Source organism: Carcharhinus amblyrhynchos, chromosome 18 (genome assembly GCF_965287045.1).
Source record: "Carcharhinus amblyrhynchos chromosome 18, sCarAmb.v2.hapA, whole genome shotgun sequence".
Classification (NCBI taxonomy): Eukaryota; Metazoa; Chordata; class Chondrichthyes; order Carcharhiniformes; family Carcharhinidae; genus Carcharhinus; species Carcharhinus amblyrhynchos.
In genome coordinates, this window is record NC_137341.1 from 22,658,907 (window position 1) to 22,678,008 (window position 19,102).

The 19,102-nt window shown below is 40.4% G+C and overlaps 1 protein-coding gene across 2 annotated transcripts in view; it reads right to left on the reverse strand.

Moving 5' to 3' along the window:
* LOC145354910 (ATP-dependent RNA helicase with zinc finger domain-like) overlaps window positions 1–19,102 on the reverse strand; it is a 377,450-nt gene that overhangs the window by 306,238 nt on the left and 52,110 nt on the right. For both annotated transcript variants that reach the window (XM_080206535.1, XM_080206534.1), the window contains 4 exons: window positions 17,744–17,871; window positions 16,586–16,765; window positions 15,731–15,832; window positions 12,629–12,807 (listed from right to left, as the gene is read on the reverse strand). In XM_080206535.1, the coding sequence (XP_080062661.1) occupies window positions 12,629–12,807; window positions 15,731–15,832; window positions 16,586–16,765; window positions 17,744–17,871 (589 nt within the window). The remainder of the gene's footprint in view (window positions 1–12,628; window positions 12,808–15,730; window positions 15,833–16,585; window positions 16,766–17,743; window positions 17,872–19,102) is intronic.

Genomic DNA, 19,102 nt, shown 5'->3' on the forward strand with positions numbered 1-19,102 from the left:
CAGAGCGATATTCAGAGAGGGAAACGGGTTGCTGGGCTAGCATTACCCTAACCTACTATACCATTATTGGGAAGCCAATATTCAAAAACTTTTACTATGGTGTCACGATCCAAGTATAGACTGGTTTTTATGGAAGCACTTTCCAGCTGCTCATCCTCTCTTTCTGCATTCATTTGTGCCCCACTATCCTTATCTCTTTCTATATACACATCAAACCATGTTGTGATTTCTGATTTAAAAATATAGAAGCAATTTTGTTAACATTTTAAACTTCCCTCTCGGCTTGATTTGTAATAACCGTTCATATAAGTTCATAAGATATGGGAGCAGAATTAGGCCATTCGGCCGATCAAATCCACTCTGCCATTCGATCATGACTGTTTTGCTCGTCATCCCCATTTTTTTGCCTTCGTGCCATAACCTTTCAACCCATTACCAATTAAAAATCTGTCTAACTCCTCCTTAGATGTGCCAGCAACCACTGTACTTTGGGGTAGCAAATTCCACAGATTCACAACCCTTTGGGAGAAGTCATTTCTCCTCAACTTTCTTTTAAATTTGCTACCCCTTATACTAAGACTATGACCTCTTGTCCTAGGATGTCCCACTAGAGGAAGCATCCACTCCACGTCTATTTTTATCATCTTGAATACCTCAATTTGATCTCCGCTCATTCTTCTAAATTTCAGAGCGTGTAGGCCTAAACTGATCAATCTCTCTTCATACAACAAATGCCTCAACTCTGGGATCAATCTATGAACCTCCTCTGAACTGCCTCCAATGCCATTACATCTTTCCTCAAATTCAGGGACCAAAACTGTGCACTATACTCCAGGTGCAGCCTCACAAATGCCTTGCATAGTTACCTTCCAAGGTTGACTTGGCATTTGCTTCGAGGGGAAGGGAGACTCGAACAGTTTATTAATCTGTTTGTTTGCCGCAATCCAGTAGTTTTGTGCGTTTTCACTGCTCACATCTGTCTCAACTACCTCTAAATACATTGCATTAAAAGTTTTTCTTCAACACCAGCAACAAATGTGACAGATGTTCACTTGCCCTTGCAGACCATCCCCACATGTTCTGGTCATGTTCGAAACTCGCTGCTTTTTTTTGACACTCTCTCCAAAGTTCAAGAACTTGACTTGCAGCTTTGTCCTTTGATAGTTATATTTAGAGTCCCATCTGATAGGGCAGTCTCGCATAGATTAAGGCAGTGTCATTGCATTCAATGACACTGCATTAATGGCTGCAGATTCTATTAACTTGGAGCTCCCCCAATCCACCCAGTCACTCTCATTCCTTTCTTTAGTTGGAGAAAATTAAATATACCATAAGAGGATCCACTGAGAAATTTTATTATAGATGGCAGCCTTTTGTCTCTTTCTTTGGAGTTAATTACTGTCGATTGTTAGATTAAATGCAGCAGCTGCAGCTTGCTGCAGCTGTATAGGGCATTGGTGAGGCCGCAGCTGGAGTACTGTGTGCAGTTTTGGGCGCCGCACCTGCGCAAGGATGTTTTGGCCTTGGAGGGAGTGCAGAGGAGGTTTACTAGGCTGATACCGGAGTTGAGGGGGTTGAGCTATGAGGAGAGGCTGAATAAACTAGGCTTGTACTCGTTGGAGTTTAGAAGAATGAGGGGAGATCTCATTGAGATGTATAAGATGATGAATGGGATGGATAGGATAGAGGTGGAAAGACTCTTCCCGCTCAAAAAAGACAGTAGGACTAGGGGGCACAGCCTCAAGATAAAGGGGGGGCGGTTCAGAACGGAGTTGAGGAGGAACTTCTTCACTCAAAGGGTGGTGAATCTCTGGAATTCTCTGCCCGTTGAAGTGGTGGAGGCTGCCTCGCTAAATATTTTTAAGAAGCGGGTTGATGGGTTTTTGATAAGAGAGGGGATTAAGGGTTATGGGGAGAGGGCGGGAAAGTGGAACTGAGCCACGACAGATCAGCCATGATCTTGTTGAATGGCGGGGCAGGCTCGAGGGGCCAGATGGCCTACTCCTGCTCCTATTTCTTATGTTCTTAAATTGGGGTTTTGGGGGCTTTTTATTTTTCAGTTTTTGTTTATTCATTTGTTTACTGGAAGGAGGAGCTGCGTCAATGTATTGTGTTGTACTTTGTTTGTTTGCTTGCTCTTTCTTTTTGAAAACCAGTGATATTTTTGTCAAAACAGGTTACCACCACAAAGAAAAATCAGAGTGATTGTTGCTTCCATGCCTTTAATTATTGCGGAGGTACACCACCTTGCGTTGACAGCATTGCAGACCAGGCATCCTCTACCTTCTTGTGTGAAGAGTATTGAGGAGGTGAGTTAACAGAGGTGGGGAGAGAAGCAACTGAACAACTGGAAACATTAAACATGGAGTACATAAGAAAATAAGTTTCAATGCTGTTCAAAGTAAATAATTAGTTGTTTCATTTTTATTCCAAATTGACAGCCCAAAGACAGAGTTACTATTCTCTAAAGAACAGTAAAGCCACTATTAGCCACTTCTTGTGCATTGCTAACATTGCTGCTTCCCCTTCCCCACAAAGATTAACCTAAAACAAGCCTTGATTTGTGTAGCTTGATCAGCTTTTATCAAGTATCAATCCTGTCAATCAGCATGCCCTATTATCTGGAGGTCAAATGATTTGGACTACTCAACAGATCTTAAAAAATTGATAACAACAAATTGATGACATAGCCTAAAGTAATTTGGAATTCTGAGTCTGAAGCTCATTTACCAGATGGAAAACAAGTACAAGCCTGACATAAAACCAATTTTGTATGCACACACAAATAGATTTGCGACATAGTATAAAAGATGTTTGCTAGAAGGGAATAAACCTATATCTGAGAATAGTCTCCAACTGCAAATAATACACACTGTACGAGTTCACCATCACAGTTTCTAACCTGTGGAGGGGATGATCACCTTGCACGGTTGCCATGGAGGTGCAACACAACTGTGGAAGTTAGCAATTAGTTCAGCCAATTCCTGATTTTGCAAATTAACAGATGTGTTTTTTCCGGTTGAGAAATGAATTAAGTTAATACATTCAGATCTGGTTCTGAATCCAGTAACTGCAAGGGTGATTGGCAGCTGAATAGCCTGAGTGAATGTTCCTTATTTTGCCTGCAACGTACAAAAGAAACCAATGACTAGCCACAAGCTACAACAAAACTCATTAGCTGTATTCACTCAGTTTAGTGGAAAATGTCTCACAGGCAATATGCTTCACATTTTGTGTTACTTAATAAACATCAGTACAAAATCTTGCAGTCTCTTTCTTCCACTGAAGTCTGAAATTCTGTCATGAATATAATCAGGCATATGCAACATCTAGGCTTCTGTCTGGCTGTTGTGGGTAGTACTTCAACTTCATCAAAGTGATCACTGAGAATGTTGATTTGTACGAGACTCACCCAGCACCCTCTTTCATGCCAGACTGGTTCTCCACCCAGATCTGCACCCACCCTCCACACAGGCCTCCCATTCGCCTTCCAGACTATTCAAGTTCCATTCTAAAATGTAAAATAGCACCATTTAGCATCACTTCAAATAAATTACAGCCCACAATTTATATCATGGTTTCCAATATTCTATTTCAGTTATGGAGTGGCAAATAAAACATAATGTCTCCTCAAAATGACAGGCCTGCTTCAGAAGACTTCAATAACGATGAAAGGGTTAATAGACACACATGTTGAAAAATCAGTAAGAAGCCTCACAACACCAGCTTAAAGTCCAACAGGTTTATTTGGTAGCAAAATCCAATAGCTTTCAGAGTGCTGCTCCTTCATCAGACAAGTGCTGACTTGATGAAGGAGCAGCGCTCCGAAAGCTAGTGGATTTTGCTACCAAATAATCCTGTTGGACTTTAAGCTGGTGTTGTGAGACTTCTTACTGTGTTTAACCCCAGTCCAACACTGGCATCTCCACATCGTTGAAAAATTACACAGGCCGAAAAACAAAGGTCTTCTCATAAGGGCCTTCACTGACTGGCACCAAGGTCTTCAATCTGGTGAAGTACATAAATCAGACATCTGTAGCTGGAAAATGGGAGTGATCCACAGGTACAGAAACGAGCTGTACTATGAAGTTTTCATGCTGATTGGTATTATAATGAAACAAGCATAAAGTAATTGTGATCAGTTTACGCTAATTACTTGTAAATCAACTTTGGAAACTTTAATTGCCTTTGTATCTTGGAATACGCCATTCTGACTAGCTACAGGGATATGAACTGTAGCTTCAGTGTCCTTGCTGTAGCTTGTTTTAAATTACCAGTTTAAGGAAAACTCTTACTTCTCTGGTTACTCGAAGGGTAAAGTTGTAATCAATTAAAAAGCTGACATCAAAGCCTGCAACAAATGGGAAAATGGGAGTGTAGTGGAATCTGATGAAAGGCATGATGTAAACTGCAAGAAATGAAACATTCAAAAGTAAGTCTACAGCAAGAGACGAATCGTCAGCTTAAATCATGTTGTCAAAATTGTTCAATTTCTTTATCCTAGATCAATGGTTCTCCAACCTTTTTGGTTGAAGGATCCCTTTTCAAATAGATAGTGATTACAGAACAACCGATCTCAATCACAATACATTTTAACAATTATTACATGAAAATATTGTGGGTAGAGCATTTTAATAATGTTAAAAAAGTTATTTACTTCTTAATATTTATTTTGAATATTTCTAGATATAAAGGATCTTTGTGCCCATCTCAGCCTGCCTCCATGTGTACTCACTTCCTCAGTGCTGCACATGTGGCTGCCAGTATTTCACTCCCTTTTCACACCATGCACTCCCCTACCCCAAAAAAGGTTGACCCATGTCAATAAACACTTCCACATTATTTTGTGGATGCCCTGGACAATCTCCATATATCCAGGGATCCACAAATCAGTTTGACAGCTGTCGTCCTAGATTTCCTACTGTTCCTTGTGCAAAACATACTATGAACAAAATCAGAGTACTAATAGACATTGCGAGCTATTACCTCTGTTATCTGAACAATGAGGAGCAAGGAGTTTAACTTGAGTTTGAAGCTATCTGCTTATGATGAATAGTGCTTTAGTAAGTAATGTAAAGAATTAGTGAAAAGAAGGGAGTAAGATGTGTGTTAGTTGTAGAGCAGCTTTGCAATAATTTTTTACTAGGCATATAAGGTGAACAACAATATTTGAATTTACGGGGAGAAGTAAATAATTGTGTATAATACAAACTATTTATTCTCTGCACCTTCCCCACCTACATAAAGAAATAAGTCTTTTTGTATACAGCAAATTCCCACCGCACGTGACTTCCTTGTTTGTGCATCTGCTTACCCGTGCTTTGTACACCACATCACGTGAGCAATGTTCACTCATCCCAATTTTCTTTCGCTAAGGAGCAGAAGATTCCTTCTATTAGTCCTGACCGTGGACATCTAATTCTCTTTTGTAAGCACTTTTCCAACAGAGTGAAAAACGGTGCCTGGAAATGGTTACAGCTGTAGTGCATCTCGAATAGAGAGATTAACCTCGAAATATCAAACTTTCTCGGTCCCGAGCTACAATAATTGCTCCATTAAATTTTGAAATATTCACCGATTTTATCTGCCAGTTTTAAGGTGTTTAAATTTTTTCTTAAACAAGGCCCATCTTTTCTTAAGGTTTCCAATATATATCTTGTATTGCTCAGAGGCTCCCCCAACCGTAGCATCATAATTTGCTGCATAGTATTGTAACCGCTCAAATGAATGCGGTCCTCGCATTGCTGGAATCTATCAAATTGGCTCCCATTGAAAATCATGTTCATCATTCATGATTTTGCTATTTGTGAGGCTTTGCAGGAACGTAATCCCTGCAAGTGGCAGGGCTTTATTGTAAATTATTTTGCTCACTTACCCTACCTCGATTGCTAAGTTTATTTCAAAGAAACATTGTTCTATGTGAATTAAAATTAACAAATACTCAAGACAGAAAAATTGAGAGGAAGGACATTAACTATAAGACTTACAATTCATTTCTAGCTTCACATGACTTCCACAAACTACTTGAATTTTGTTCCTGTGCCTTATACCATCAACAAACCCTTAATGTAAATTCACTTTTACCACTAATTTCAGCTTTCAATTTCTTTACATAAGTGATAATACTGTGACTTTTGCTCAGGGGCTCAAACAATGGCAACAACTATTAGATTAAAACATTACTTGCTCCTCACTTGCAATCAAATATTCTACAATTCATTATGTTCTCAATTAACTATAAACTATGCCAGTGACGATTAATGACATTGCTACAATACACTAAATTTTGATCCCATTTTCAGCTTGGATCATCACTTAGTAGCATTCTTGCCCAAATTCAAGCTCCAAATCAGGACTGCACATAACCTGAGAAGAGGGTTTACTACAATACTGAATGAGTGCTGCATTGTCAGGCATGTTGGCTTTCAGATGAAACATTAAGTCATAGGCCCTATGCCTTTTTAGGTGGACAAAGAAAAACTTAAGACACTATTTGTAGAAAAGTTCAGTGTTCAGAAGAGATAAGTTCTCTCACTAGCTATTTATGAAAACTTATCCAGTGCAAACTTCCATATTGTTCGATGCTGAATTTATCTAAATACACAAGTAGCTACACTTCAAAAAAGTAATTCACAGAATGTGAAATATTAAAGCATCCCAATATACTTAATATGTTATCACTGCATAACAATGCCACTGCAGAACATCAAGAATAACGGACACATACAAGGAAGAAAAAAAACTGTAACCTGATGACACCATCCTTGTAGATATGGAACATTACAGGTGCTAGCCACTTAAAGATTTCACATGAATTCCCGTAAACCAACATTTCATCAATTTCATTCCATGGTGATCATGATGCTCTGATTTTGTTTTTACAACTAAAACAATCTAATGCATAGTCTCCATAAATCGAAGAATAAAGAATAAATGTTATATATTTTGTGTTCAAAGTCTAGAAAAATGTTTGCATTCTCTTGGTAATTCTTAATGGCTTCTTTGTTGAGATCATTATTCAAAAAGTAAATAAAAAGTGGTAATACGCCTCTGACTATAAAAGGTTTGGGAAAAATCAATAGAATGAAAAGATAAAATTTGACAGGAACGGCCTGTAATTAGACTCATCTGGACAATAACTTAAGAATTTAATGAATTTGCAACCTGTCAGTTATTTTAGTGGTGCAGCTGTTGTTGCTGTTCAACATTTTCTTTGAAGGTGGTTCTTCTAAGGTCAATGAAACATCAAGATTTAATTTTGAATTGCCTCATTTTCAATCATCCTACAATTTATAACGTGGAGCAAGCTTTCAATATCTCTCTTGAAATCCACTTAATGCACAGAATATCCTGCAGTAATTTATATTCAAAATATTCTTAGCACCGGAAAAACAAGTTTTGCAGTTTTGTCCTGGTATCCATCTGTCTGTCAACACACTCCAAAATGTCAGGTCACCATTGGAAATGCACAGAGAGAAGAAATGGTTGTACACACAACATGAATATTTTATTGGTACTAATGAAAAGCCACATCTGAAACATTAACGTCTCATTTTTTCAGTATCAGATATATAGCATCTCAGTCTGTATCTATATGTTTTCATCTCAGATTTCCAACATTTACAATTATTTAAAACATTTGCGGTTTCATTTATAAGCCAACTCTAAATGTAAAGTATTCCTTAAGTTTGGCTTGCAGTTTTACCCTCTCTTTCTTAAAACTTTAATTTTGTATACATTTCTTTTCAAGATATCAATTTGTTTCACTACTTATTGGATCATGGTTTTTCCTCTTCCCTATTTTTTTCATTCACAGGAGCAGATAAGTGCTTGACTATCCTTTGCATGATTAGCTACATCTTCTCTCACCTGCACAGCTGTTCTCCACATGGTTTCTTTTATATGTCGATTTAGCCATTCATGTCAGTAGGTTCTGGGTTCAAGCATCACTCAGGGAACTTGCGCAAACCAAACTAATGCCTTAGTGCAGATAAGATGTTAAATAAGCCTTTCTGCATGTTAAGGTGGACATAAATTAGTCAAACAAATGCATGGATTTCTTCCTTGTCCGAACCAACATCTGTCCTTCAACCAACATGACCAAAACAGATTAGCTGGTTATTAATTTCATTAATTTTTGTGGGACATACTGTATGCTGCTGACTGACTGCCACTTCTACATACATTACAACATTGACCATTGTGCAAAATAATTAATCGGCTCTGAAGTGTTTTGGAATGCGCTTCATAAATTAAAGTTATTCCTCTTTTTGCATCTACTCCTGTTGAATATTCAAGAGTATTATTGCTTCAGCTTCCCACGAGCACAATTCGGAAACAGCAACTTAATTCTATACAGCAACTCATAATTGGACACAAAGCACAATCCCATATTACAAATCATTCTTGCCCTGTTGCTGGTCACCCTAAAAACCACATTTATCCATGCAGTTTCCAAATACTTGAAAGGTTTACTAATACAAGATAACGACCTCACCATTCCAAACTTGATTCCTTCAATGTTACTATGAACTTGATCACAGGAATCTGGAGAAGTGAACACACAAATTATTCACTAATCCCCAAAAATGCAGAATCCTGTTTTTAGACAAGTCACATTTGTCTTCAGGGCTGCAGGATTAGACCATAACAAAAATAACTGGTGGTGGATATAAGGTTTGAATTGAAACAAACAGGGCCAGAATTTCTGAGCTCCAGGATGTCATTTTTGGAGGGTATACCAAAGCTGCGCTGGGGAACCTGGCCCGCAGAAGTTCCTAGCTAAGGCTTGCACAGCAACTGCCTGGGAAGTACAAACTTCCCACACGTAATTGCCCTGCACTGGGAACCATCCAAAAATACAGTTCAAATCACAAACTTCAGATGGTTCCAACTATCTCACATCAGTAGTTACCTAGAAAAAAAGAGAAGAATTAAAACTAATTCTAGCTTCCAGGTAACTAACTGACTGCTGACCAAGCATCTGTCCTGCCTCTAGCACCATGCCAGTCTCTTCCCCAACACTGCCAGGCCTAATTCATCCCCACCACCCACCCCCAAGGCTTAACCCAACCAAAAATCACCCCACCCCAAGACAGGATCCAATACCCAATCCGCAGGCTCTACCCAACCTGACAGCCCCCTCATACTCAAGGCCCCTCCAAAATCCATCCTCCCAATCCTACCCACTTACCTTTGCCATGGCTTGTCAAGGACCATTAAATCCTTTAAATCTATACAGTTTACAGAAGGGGAGTGATTTTCTCTCATGCAACTCTACAGCCCTCAAATGTTGGGTTCTGGGAAGGCACTGCACTGCCCAGATCTCACCCAGTCTGAGTTGGAAGATCAGGCCAGATAGGATCATCTGGATTTCAAGCTAAAAACTTGAGTGGTGTGGCAATCTGACTCAATTGTCATTCCATCTGAAGTCACAGGCCACAATCTGCTTTCAATCAGAAACAAATGGGAACAGTTTCACCTGATCAAGTCCAAATCTTCAATCAGGTGCATCTGGGAAAACAAATCACCCTTCCAACAATTTCTGTACAATTTCAGTTCCCTTTACACAATGTTATTCTCAGCTAGAATAAGCAAATTGGTTATCTGTAACCCAGATATCTGTAATCCTGTTCTTTAACTAATTAATTGCTGCCCTCTCCCTCATTCTTTCTGATGGGAAGCTCCATGCCTCTTTCCATTTCCCTCAGAAAAAACAAGTTAAATTGGTAGTTGATCTGGCAAGGAGGCCGTACATGCAAGAACCACTCCATCTGCCCTGATGTTATAGGAAAATAAACGGATCAGTGTTTCTTTTGCATCATGTATCTATTTCTCTGCAGTACCATACATCACCAAGAACAAAGAAATTGACAAGAACTGAACATAAGACCTGAATATTGAATGGTACATGACATTTCAAAAGAACAGAAAGCTTGGAAAAGGTAGAAGGGTGGCTCCGTTAATTAAGGATGATATTAGCGCTAAGTTCAGGAAACTAAGGTGTAGAAACGATTTGGATAGCAATGAGAAACAATAAAGACAATGAGTCACTTGTTGGTTGGAGTGGTGTGCATGTCCACTAACAGTAGGATGGGGTATATTGTCTCTAGACTAGTAATCCAGAGAACCAGCATAATGCTCTAGGGACTTGGGTTCAAATCCTACCATGGCAGGTGGTGAAATTTGAGTTCAATAAAAATCAAGAATTGAAAGTCTAATGAGGACCATGAAACCATTGTTAATTGTTGTAAAAACCCATCTGGTTCACTATTTAAACATTTATCACAGGGCAAGTGTAAGAAGCCATTACTAAAAGATATTGTAGAGGGTATTTAGACAAATTCAAGGTAATCAAGTAGAGTTAACATGGTTGTCAAAGGGGAATCATGCTTAAGCAATTTATTGGAGTTCTTTGAAGAAGTAGCATATGCTGTGGATAAAGGGAAACTGGGGGTGTACTGCATTTAAATTTGCAGAAGGCATTTTATAAGGTGCCACATCAAAGGCTATTCTGGAAAATAAACATACATGGTGGAGAGGGTAACACATTGGTATGGATACAAGATCGATCAGCTCACAGGAAAGTTAGTATAAGTAGGTCATTTTCTGGTTGGCAAGATGTAATGAGTTTCATGTTACACAGATCAGTCCTGAGGCCTCAACTTTTTGCAATTTATATAAAAGACTTGGATGAAGGGACTGAAGATATTGGTTGCTGAATTTACTGGTGACACAAAGATATGTCAGAAGGTAAGTTGTGAAGAGCACATAAGAAGACTACAAAGGGATATAGATAGTTAGGTAGTGAGCAAAGATCTGGCAAATAAGGTATAATGTCGGAAAATGTGAGTTGAGTCATTTTGGCAGGAAAAATATAAAAGGCATTTTCTCTGAATGGTGAGAAATTGCAAGTTTCTGAAGTGCAGAGCTGATCTTGGTGTCCTAGTGCATGAATCACAAAAGGAAGTAATTAGGAAAGCTAATAGGAGGTTTTTGTTTGTTGTAAGGTCAATTGCATACAAAGGTAGGGAAGGAACACTTCACTTCAACTACATCTTGAGTACTCTGTTCAGTATTGATCTCCTTATTTAAGGAAGAATGTAAATGCACTGGAAGCAGTTCAGAGAAGGTTAGCAGAATAATATCTGGAATGGGTGCGTTGTCTTATGAGGAAAGATTGGACAAGCTAGGTTTGTAACCACTGGAGTTCAGAATGGTAAAAGATGACAATTTAAATATGCAAGATTCTGAGGGGCCTTGACAGAGTGGATGTGGAAAGGATGTTTCATCTTGTGTGAGAATCTAGGACTAGGGATTACTGTTTGAAATGGGTGACGCTTTATTTTTAAACTGAGGGTCAAGAGTCTTTGGAATTCTCTTTCCCAAACGTTGTGGAAGCAGAGTCTTTTTTTTAAGGCAGAGATAGATAGATTCTTGATAAGCAAGGAGGTGAAAGCTATTGGGGGTTGGTGGGAATGTGGGGTGGAAGTTACAATCATAATCTTGAGTGTCAGAGCAGGCTCAAGGGACTAAGTGGTCTACTCCTGCTCCTGATTCCTATGTTCATACGTCCATAATTAGGAGGGATAGGCTATTTAGCCCCTCACCTTTGTTCCGCCATTCAATAAAGTCAAGGCTAATTGTATTGTGGCCTCAACTGCACCTGCCTTCTTGCCCTCCCATTATTCTTAACTCCCTTGTTGATCAGAAATCTATCCAACTCTGTCTTGAATGTATTTCATGAGCTAGCTTCTACTCGAGAGCAAAGGGGCCAAGTGGCCCCTCTCCTATTCCAAATTCATGTTCATATGTATTCTAAGGAAGAAAATTCCACAGACTAATGATCCTCTGAGAAAAAAAGATTCTTCTCATCTCTGTCTGAAATTGGAGAACTCTGATTTTTAAACAATGTCCCTTAGGTCTTGACATCCTTACATGGGGAAAACATGGACTCTGCCTCCACCCTGTCAAGTCTCCTCAGATTATTGTGCATTTCAATAAGATAACCTCTCACCCCTTCTGAACTTCAATGGGTTTAGACCCAAATGTTGACAATGCACTCTCATGATGCTGTTGACATTTTTCTCTCATGACTTCCTGCTGTAGAGCACATGGAGTGCAAATCGTAATCTGTGCAAGTATAAAATTAGAATACACAACCCATTGCCTCAATCATGGTCAACATTTCCACCAGAACATTTTCATGAATTTCTGAGAAATGCTGCTTTTGCTACGGTTTCATTACTTAAACCACCGCAAGATCAGGAGGCAGGTTAACAGTCCTGGATGTTTCCGACCTTTTATTATTTACTAAAAATACACTTGTGATATATGCCACAAATATTCCTGGGCAGAAAGGTGCAAAGTATCCTTATTCTCACTAGTGGGACTGGTTTCTAACTTACTCAAGTCACTCAACCATTCTCACTTGTGAGAAAGGGAGCAACAGTTTGCTGGTCTCCAGGGACCAGCCTCAATTCCTGGATTTATACAGCTTGACAGTTTATTTTATTTTTGTTGTAAAACAGTGCTAGGAGGACCTCTACTGTTGGATAAACAAATGCATCAAAAATATTACTGGGCAGTGCAGACACATAATGAACTTGTGAGCACAATGTAAACGTACCATGTTGCAGGTCAGCACAACAGAGGTATTTTGATGAACTCACAGTTGTCACAACCACTTGGCACCTGACTACGTCCTCTTTCCTTGGCAGCAGGAAGGCAGACTGGTTCCGAGCAATTAGACAGTAGCGCTGTACTGTGGGATGCACAGTTTTCACACACTTGTTCTTGTGATAAATTCTAGAAAAGAACCAGAGGACTCAGGTTATACACTAATTGACAAAAGAACCAGAGGGGAGTTGGAGAGAGGCTTTATCTGTCCAGCAAGCTTTCGTGATTTGGAAGGCACTGCCTGAAGTAGCAGGTTCAATAGTAACTTTCAAAAACCTGAATTAGATTAAGACTTGAAGAAGTTAAAATATTGAATGATTATGAGAAAAAAAGGAGGCGAGAAACTATGATGAACTGGTTATCTCCTTCACAGGGGCAGCACAAGCTCAAGAGGCCAATTATCTTTCTATGCAAGATTCTACAATGCAGCCCAAATACATTTGCATGAGTAAGTTAGCTACAATGAATGCATTCAAATTAATCAAAATCTGACAAATAAGAACACAGCACAGTAACAGCGGTTAGCACTGCTGCTTCACAGTGCCAGGGACGTAGGTTCGATTCCTGACTTGGGTCAGTGTCTGTGTGGAGTTTGCGCATTTTAAGAACATAAGAAATAGGAGCAGGAGTAGGCCATCTAGCCCTTCGAGCCTGCCCCGCCATTCAATAAGATCATGGCTGATCTGTCGTGGCTCAGTTCCACTTTCCCGCCCTCTCCCCATAACCCTTAATCCCCTCTCTTATCAAGAACCCATCAACCCGCTTCTTAAAAATATTTTGCGAGGCAGCCTCCACCACTTCAATGGGCAGAGAATTCCAGAGATTCACCACCCTTTGAGTGAAGAAGTTCCTCCTCAACTCCGTTCTAAACCGCCTCCCCTTTATCTTGAGGCTGTGCCCCCTAGTCCTACTGTCTTTTTTGAGCGGGAAGAGTCTCTCCACCTCTATCCTATCCATCCCATTCATCATCTTATACGTCTCAATGAGATCTCCCCTCATTCTTCTAAACTCTAACGAGTACAAGCCCAGTTTATTCAGCCTCTCCTCATAGCTCACCCCCCTCAACTCCGGTATCAGCCTAGTAAACCTCCTCTGCACTCCCTCCAAGGCCAAAATATCCTTGCGCAGGTGCGGCGCCCAAAACTGCACACAGTACTCCAGCTGCGGCCTCACCAATGCCCTATACAGCTGCAGCAAGACCTCCCTACTTTTATATATATTTCCCCATGTCTGAATGGGTTTCCTCCCACAATCCAAAGATGTGCGGGTTAGGTAAATTAGCTATGCTAAATTGACCCAAGTGTCAAGGGGATTGGCGGGATAAATGTGTGGAGTTACGGGAATAGGGCCTGGGTGGGATTGTGGTTGGGACAGAATGGCCTCCTTCTGTAGAAATTCTATGCAAGGTATCTGCACCGAAATGACATCAACATTACACACTAGTCCATCATCATCTTTGAAAATGAATGTAATAAAATGCTTAAATGTAAGCATTTCTTTCTATACAATCAGTCAACATCTTTTGACACCAACTTAGATACTAATGGTCAAAGGGCACCTGTTATGATTAGGACCAGGCCCCCCAAGTTTTTGGTAGAATCCAATAGGGACAAATAATTCTTTGTTTAAAGTAAGCAACATTTGAGATTCAATTCACTTACAGAGAAGGAAGCCACAAAGTTCCATGGGTTCTCAAAACAAACAAAAATAAACTTCATTCTATAAGATCAGAAAGGTGAAACAATCTACAATTGTTATCTCCTACTTGAACATTCACAGTTAAAATGAGGTACATGTGAATTAGAAGACAAACTGTGATCAAACCCACCATATATGCATAATAAATGGCAGCTGCGAGCAAGACAGAGCCCATGGGTTTCTCAATAACCCACTCAGACATTATTAAACACTGATTCAACCAATTTTGTTGGAACAGTCTCTCTCACAAGGGATTGGAGTCAACGTCAATGATCTAGCCTTGGAACTCTCTCCAAGGATCACCCCCAATTCAGATGACCTCAACAACAGTTCACCTCACAGTATTTCAATTTCTCCTTCCAAGACTCTGTTCCGCAAGATTCCCAGATCTACAGTAAAGCACCAACTCATGAGCGCAATTTCAGCTCTTAAACCACACCAAACAGAATATTGCTGCTCCAAAAGGAGTACCTTTGCCCCAACAGCCGCAGTTGGAATCACCAACATTCTGCTGCCACCTCAATCACCAGGATTTCTTTTGAGCCCTCTATGATCACTGGGGCTTCTCCCAACTGCAGCCCATTTTTGGCTTGAAGCACCTTTCCCTGCTTATCTTTCTCTAACTGGAAACTCTCCCTGTCTCCTTTGGCACCTCTCTCTGTTCCCTATGTGCTATTCTGCCAAAATATCGTGCTCACTTCTGGGTCACAGCATATGGTTCTTCACACCATTTTTATTTGCATAGGCATGCTTGGCCCATCCACCACCCGAACAATTTAAAATGCTGAATTGTCCATGCACAGTCCCTTTCCAGTCCATGCATGCCTGGAAACTAATGTGGGTTGTTGGAACTTGGAGTTCCCAGCCCCCCACTCTCCGATGAGGTATATCTGACTTTCAATACACACCACAACAGAACCATTGGTGATATGGAGTACAAGTAAGAAATCTTAGTGTGTACAATGAGTTTACAAATAAGAAGTATATAGATAAACACAACAAAAATTTCAGAAGGTTTGAGGAAGAGCAAAGAAATGAGATTGAAGGAAACGATTCCTATGGGACAGTCAACTACTTTGTGTCAAATTGTCCCTTCTGTTCCAAAATGTTTATTGCTTTATCCATTCATCCACACTTAAATCATCTTAGCAATTGCTATTTGGTATTTTTGGTGAAGACACAGAAAAGCTTCGTCTTTTTCGTTCCTTACAGATGAGCAACACAGGTTACTAATTCCAGATGAAAGATAACAAAGTTATTAAACACAGGGTGGGATAGTTAACTGTGTGTGGACGTTTATGAATACTACAAACTGGCAGCATGTTACTATTGTTATCATGGATAGTACTCTCACCTGAGAAGTCTAATATCACTGGCATCATTTTCAAAAATAGGAGCGAGGTAGTCCTTTATGAAATTGTCTGCTGAAGTATCTGAATGAGTACAGAACAGAATCCTGAGACAAGAAAAAACACAAATATAAGTCAGTTATAAAAAGGAGAACATGACACATTGTACTTTAAGGTCTATGATAGTCATTTTTGTGTTCACCCATCTCTCACTCTCTCTGCCAATGCCCCCAACACCACACAGGAACTGATCTCCAATATCAGGAACTCTCCTAGTCAGAAAGGTCAGCTCCCGGTGGTTCAGTCAGTAAACATGTTGAATGACACGGTACTGAGCTACATAGGCCAGAAGCATCAGTTCTTGGCCTATATCCAATTGTCTCAGCTAGGAATGCTTGGAAAGCCACAACTGGCTTCAACAACTGTTGGATGGAAAAGATGAGAAAGGAGAAATCACACAAAACCCCTTAATTCCTATTCGCCCTGCTACATATTGATCCCTGCTGGAAGTATACACGCAGACTTCTAATACAACAGATCTTGGTCCAGTACAGTTAACTCCAGCATAGACAATCTACACTCGGTGTGCAGTGTGATATTTGAAGCAAACCCTTCGGGTAAGATTCAAAAAACAAATGTCTACCAAGTGGCAGCAAAAATCACAAGAAATGGACAAGAGAAAACTGGAGAAAAATTATGTTGCAAGACAAAAAAAAACTTGTAAGCATCTTCATTATCCATTGATCAAGGAGACTGGCACAATCCTGAAACACTTCAACATATGGCTGCTTTTGCACTCATGTATCAAAATCTGGAGAATTTTACTACTATTTTCAGACTATCCATCGACTTCACTCTACCTTTTGTCAGGGTCTTGCGCCAATTGTTTGACTGCTTGTGCCAAAGTGAAAGTTTTCCCAGTACCAGATGGCCCAGTCAGAAGAATCGGTGGGAGACTGAAAGATATGGGAGCTGTAATGACACCAGCTGCTTTCCTCTGTTTGGGGTTCAGTCTTGGATCCAACTGCTTTTCCCAGTCCCTGAGAGACAAAACGGAAATCATGAATTTGAAAGTTCAGTGCATAAATGTTTCAGATCTAAACCATAACCTTATTTTTCCATAGCTATGGAAAAGGAAAAAATCTTTTACCCCAAAAAAATTCAAGTGTCCGGGTCTATATTCCATATCATGTCAATCCATGGAAAGTATTTCCTTAACAATGTGCGTTTGCATATGTCTTTAACATGGAAAGACATCTCCACATGTCCATAAGGGCTTAAGGAAAAATAAATGTCCAACTCAACCAAACCACCCACCAACTGAACACGGGGGCACAGTAGTTAGCACTTTGATTCCCGGCTTGGGTCACTGTCTGTGTGGAGTCTGCATGTTCTCCCCATGTCTGTGAAGGGTTCCTCTGGGTGCTCCAATTTTCTCCCACAGTCCAAAAGACATGCTGGTTAGGTGAATTGGCCATGCTAAATTCTCCCTCAGTATACCCAAACAGGAGCTGGAGTGTGGCAAGTAAGGGATTTTCACAGTAACTTCATTGCAGTGATAATGTAAGCCTGCTTGCAACACCAATAAATAGTAATAAATAAGCAACTCTTACCCATTTAATTTGTGTACTTACCTTCTCCTTGTCCTGTCAAGGACCTTTAAAACTTCACTGGATGTTTAAGTTACCTAGTTTATTGGTGCTAATACTGTTAAAAAAGGGAGGGGAGTGACTTCCCTCCCTTCAACTGAGCTGCCCTTTGATGCTAGGCCCCTGGGAATGCTGTACCACATGGATCTCACCCAACTATAAGTCTGATGAGACAAAATTTCAGGTAAGAAAGTAGGAGCATGGTGGCAATCTGACTCTGATTGGCACTTCAAGAAAGTTACGTTTCTTCTCCTTCCTTCCAACACCCCCATTGCGTTCCGAAGGATTTATTACAAGATGTAAACAAGCTATTTATAAAAAAAATTGTGTTTGGCAGCTTCCAGAAAACACACCAAAAGTGTTCCATACCTGTCTGGTAAATCAATCATTAAAAGAGAAGAAATGTCTGGGGAGACGAGGCTGCAGTCTTTAAGATTATCCAAAGCTAGGTGCATTTCACAGAGGGGCAAACGGTTCAACTGAAACTGAAGCTCCACCTGTTGGATGAAGTAAGAGACCACGAAGCAATTCAAAAATATTAAAAACCCGAATGGACTCTAAAAAACTCATACAACCAACATGTAGATTTTGCGCAGTATTGGACATTTTAATACAGGCAAAGTGTAGCTACCACTGGTCCAATCTTGCGCACAATAATTTCAATGCAAAAAAAGCCTATTGAAAACACAGTTAACACAACGTACGCAGACAAAGTTGCACTGGAATGTGTTATTTTGACAGCATAAAACCACATTTTGCATCTCAAAAGCAGCAATATTTTATTTTTTTCTGCGAAATAGACACTGATAGACATCCAGCTCATTAATTTTGTGTGACGTAACATAAGAACATAAGAAATAGGAGCAGGAGTAGGCCATCTAGCCCTTCGAGCCTGCCCCGCCATTCAATAAGATCATGGCTGATCTGTCGTGGCTCAGTTCCACTTTCCCGCCCTCTCCCCATAACCCTTAATCCCCTCTCTTATCAAGAACCCATCAACCCGCTTCTTAAAAATATTTTGCGAGGCAGCCTCCACCACTTCAACGGGCAGAGAATTCCAGAGATTCACCACCCTTTGAGTGAAGAAGTTCCTCCTCAACTCCATTCTAAACCGCCTCCCCTTTATCTTGAGGCTGTGCCCCCTAGTCCTACTGTCTTTTTTGAGCGGGAAGAGTCTCTCCACCTCTATCCTATCCATCCCATTCATCATCTTATACGTCTCAATGAGGTCTCCCCTCATTCTTCTAAACTCTAACGAGTACAAGCCTAGTTTATTCAGCCTCTCCTCATAGCTCAATCCCCTCAACTCCGGTATCAGCCTAGTGAACCTCCTCTGCACTCCCTCCAGGGCCAAAATATCCTTGCGCAGGTGCAGCACCCAAAACTGCACACAGTACTCCAGCTGCGGCCTCACCAATGCCCTATACAACTGCAGCAAGACCTCCCTACTTTTATATTCAATCCCCCTCGCTATGAAGGCCAGCATCCCATTCGCCTTCCTGACCACCTGCTGCACCTGCAAGCTGGGTTTTTGCGACTCATGCACAAGGACCCCGAGGTCCCTCTGCACCGTCGCCTGCTGCAGTTTTTCGCCACGTAAGTAATAGTCCTTCCTACCATTCTTCCTACCAAAGTGGACCACCTCACACTTGCCAACATTAAATTCCATTTGCCATTTCCTGGCCCATTTGCCCAGCCTATCTAGATCCTTCTGCAGACTCTCCACAC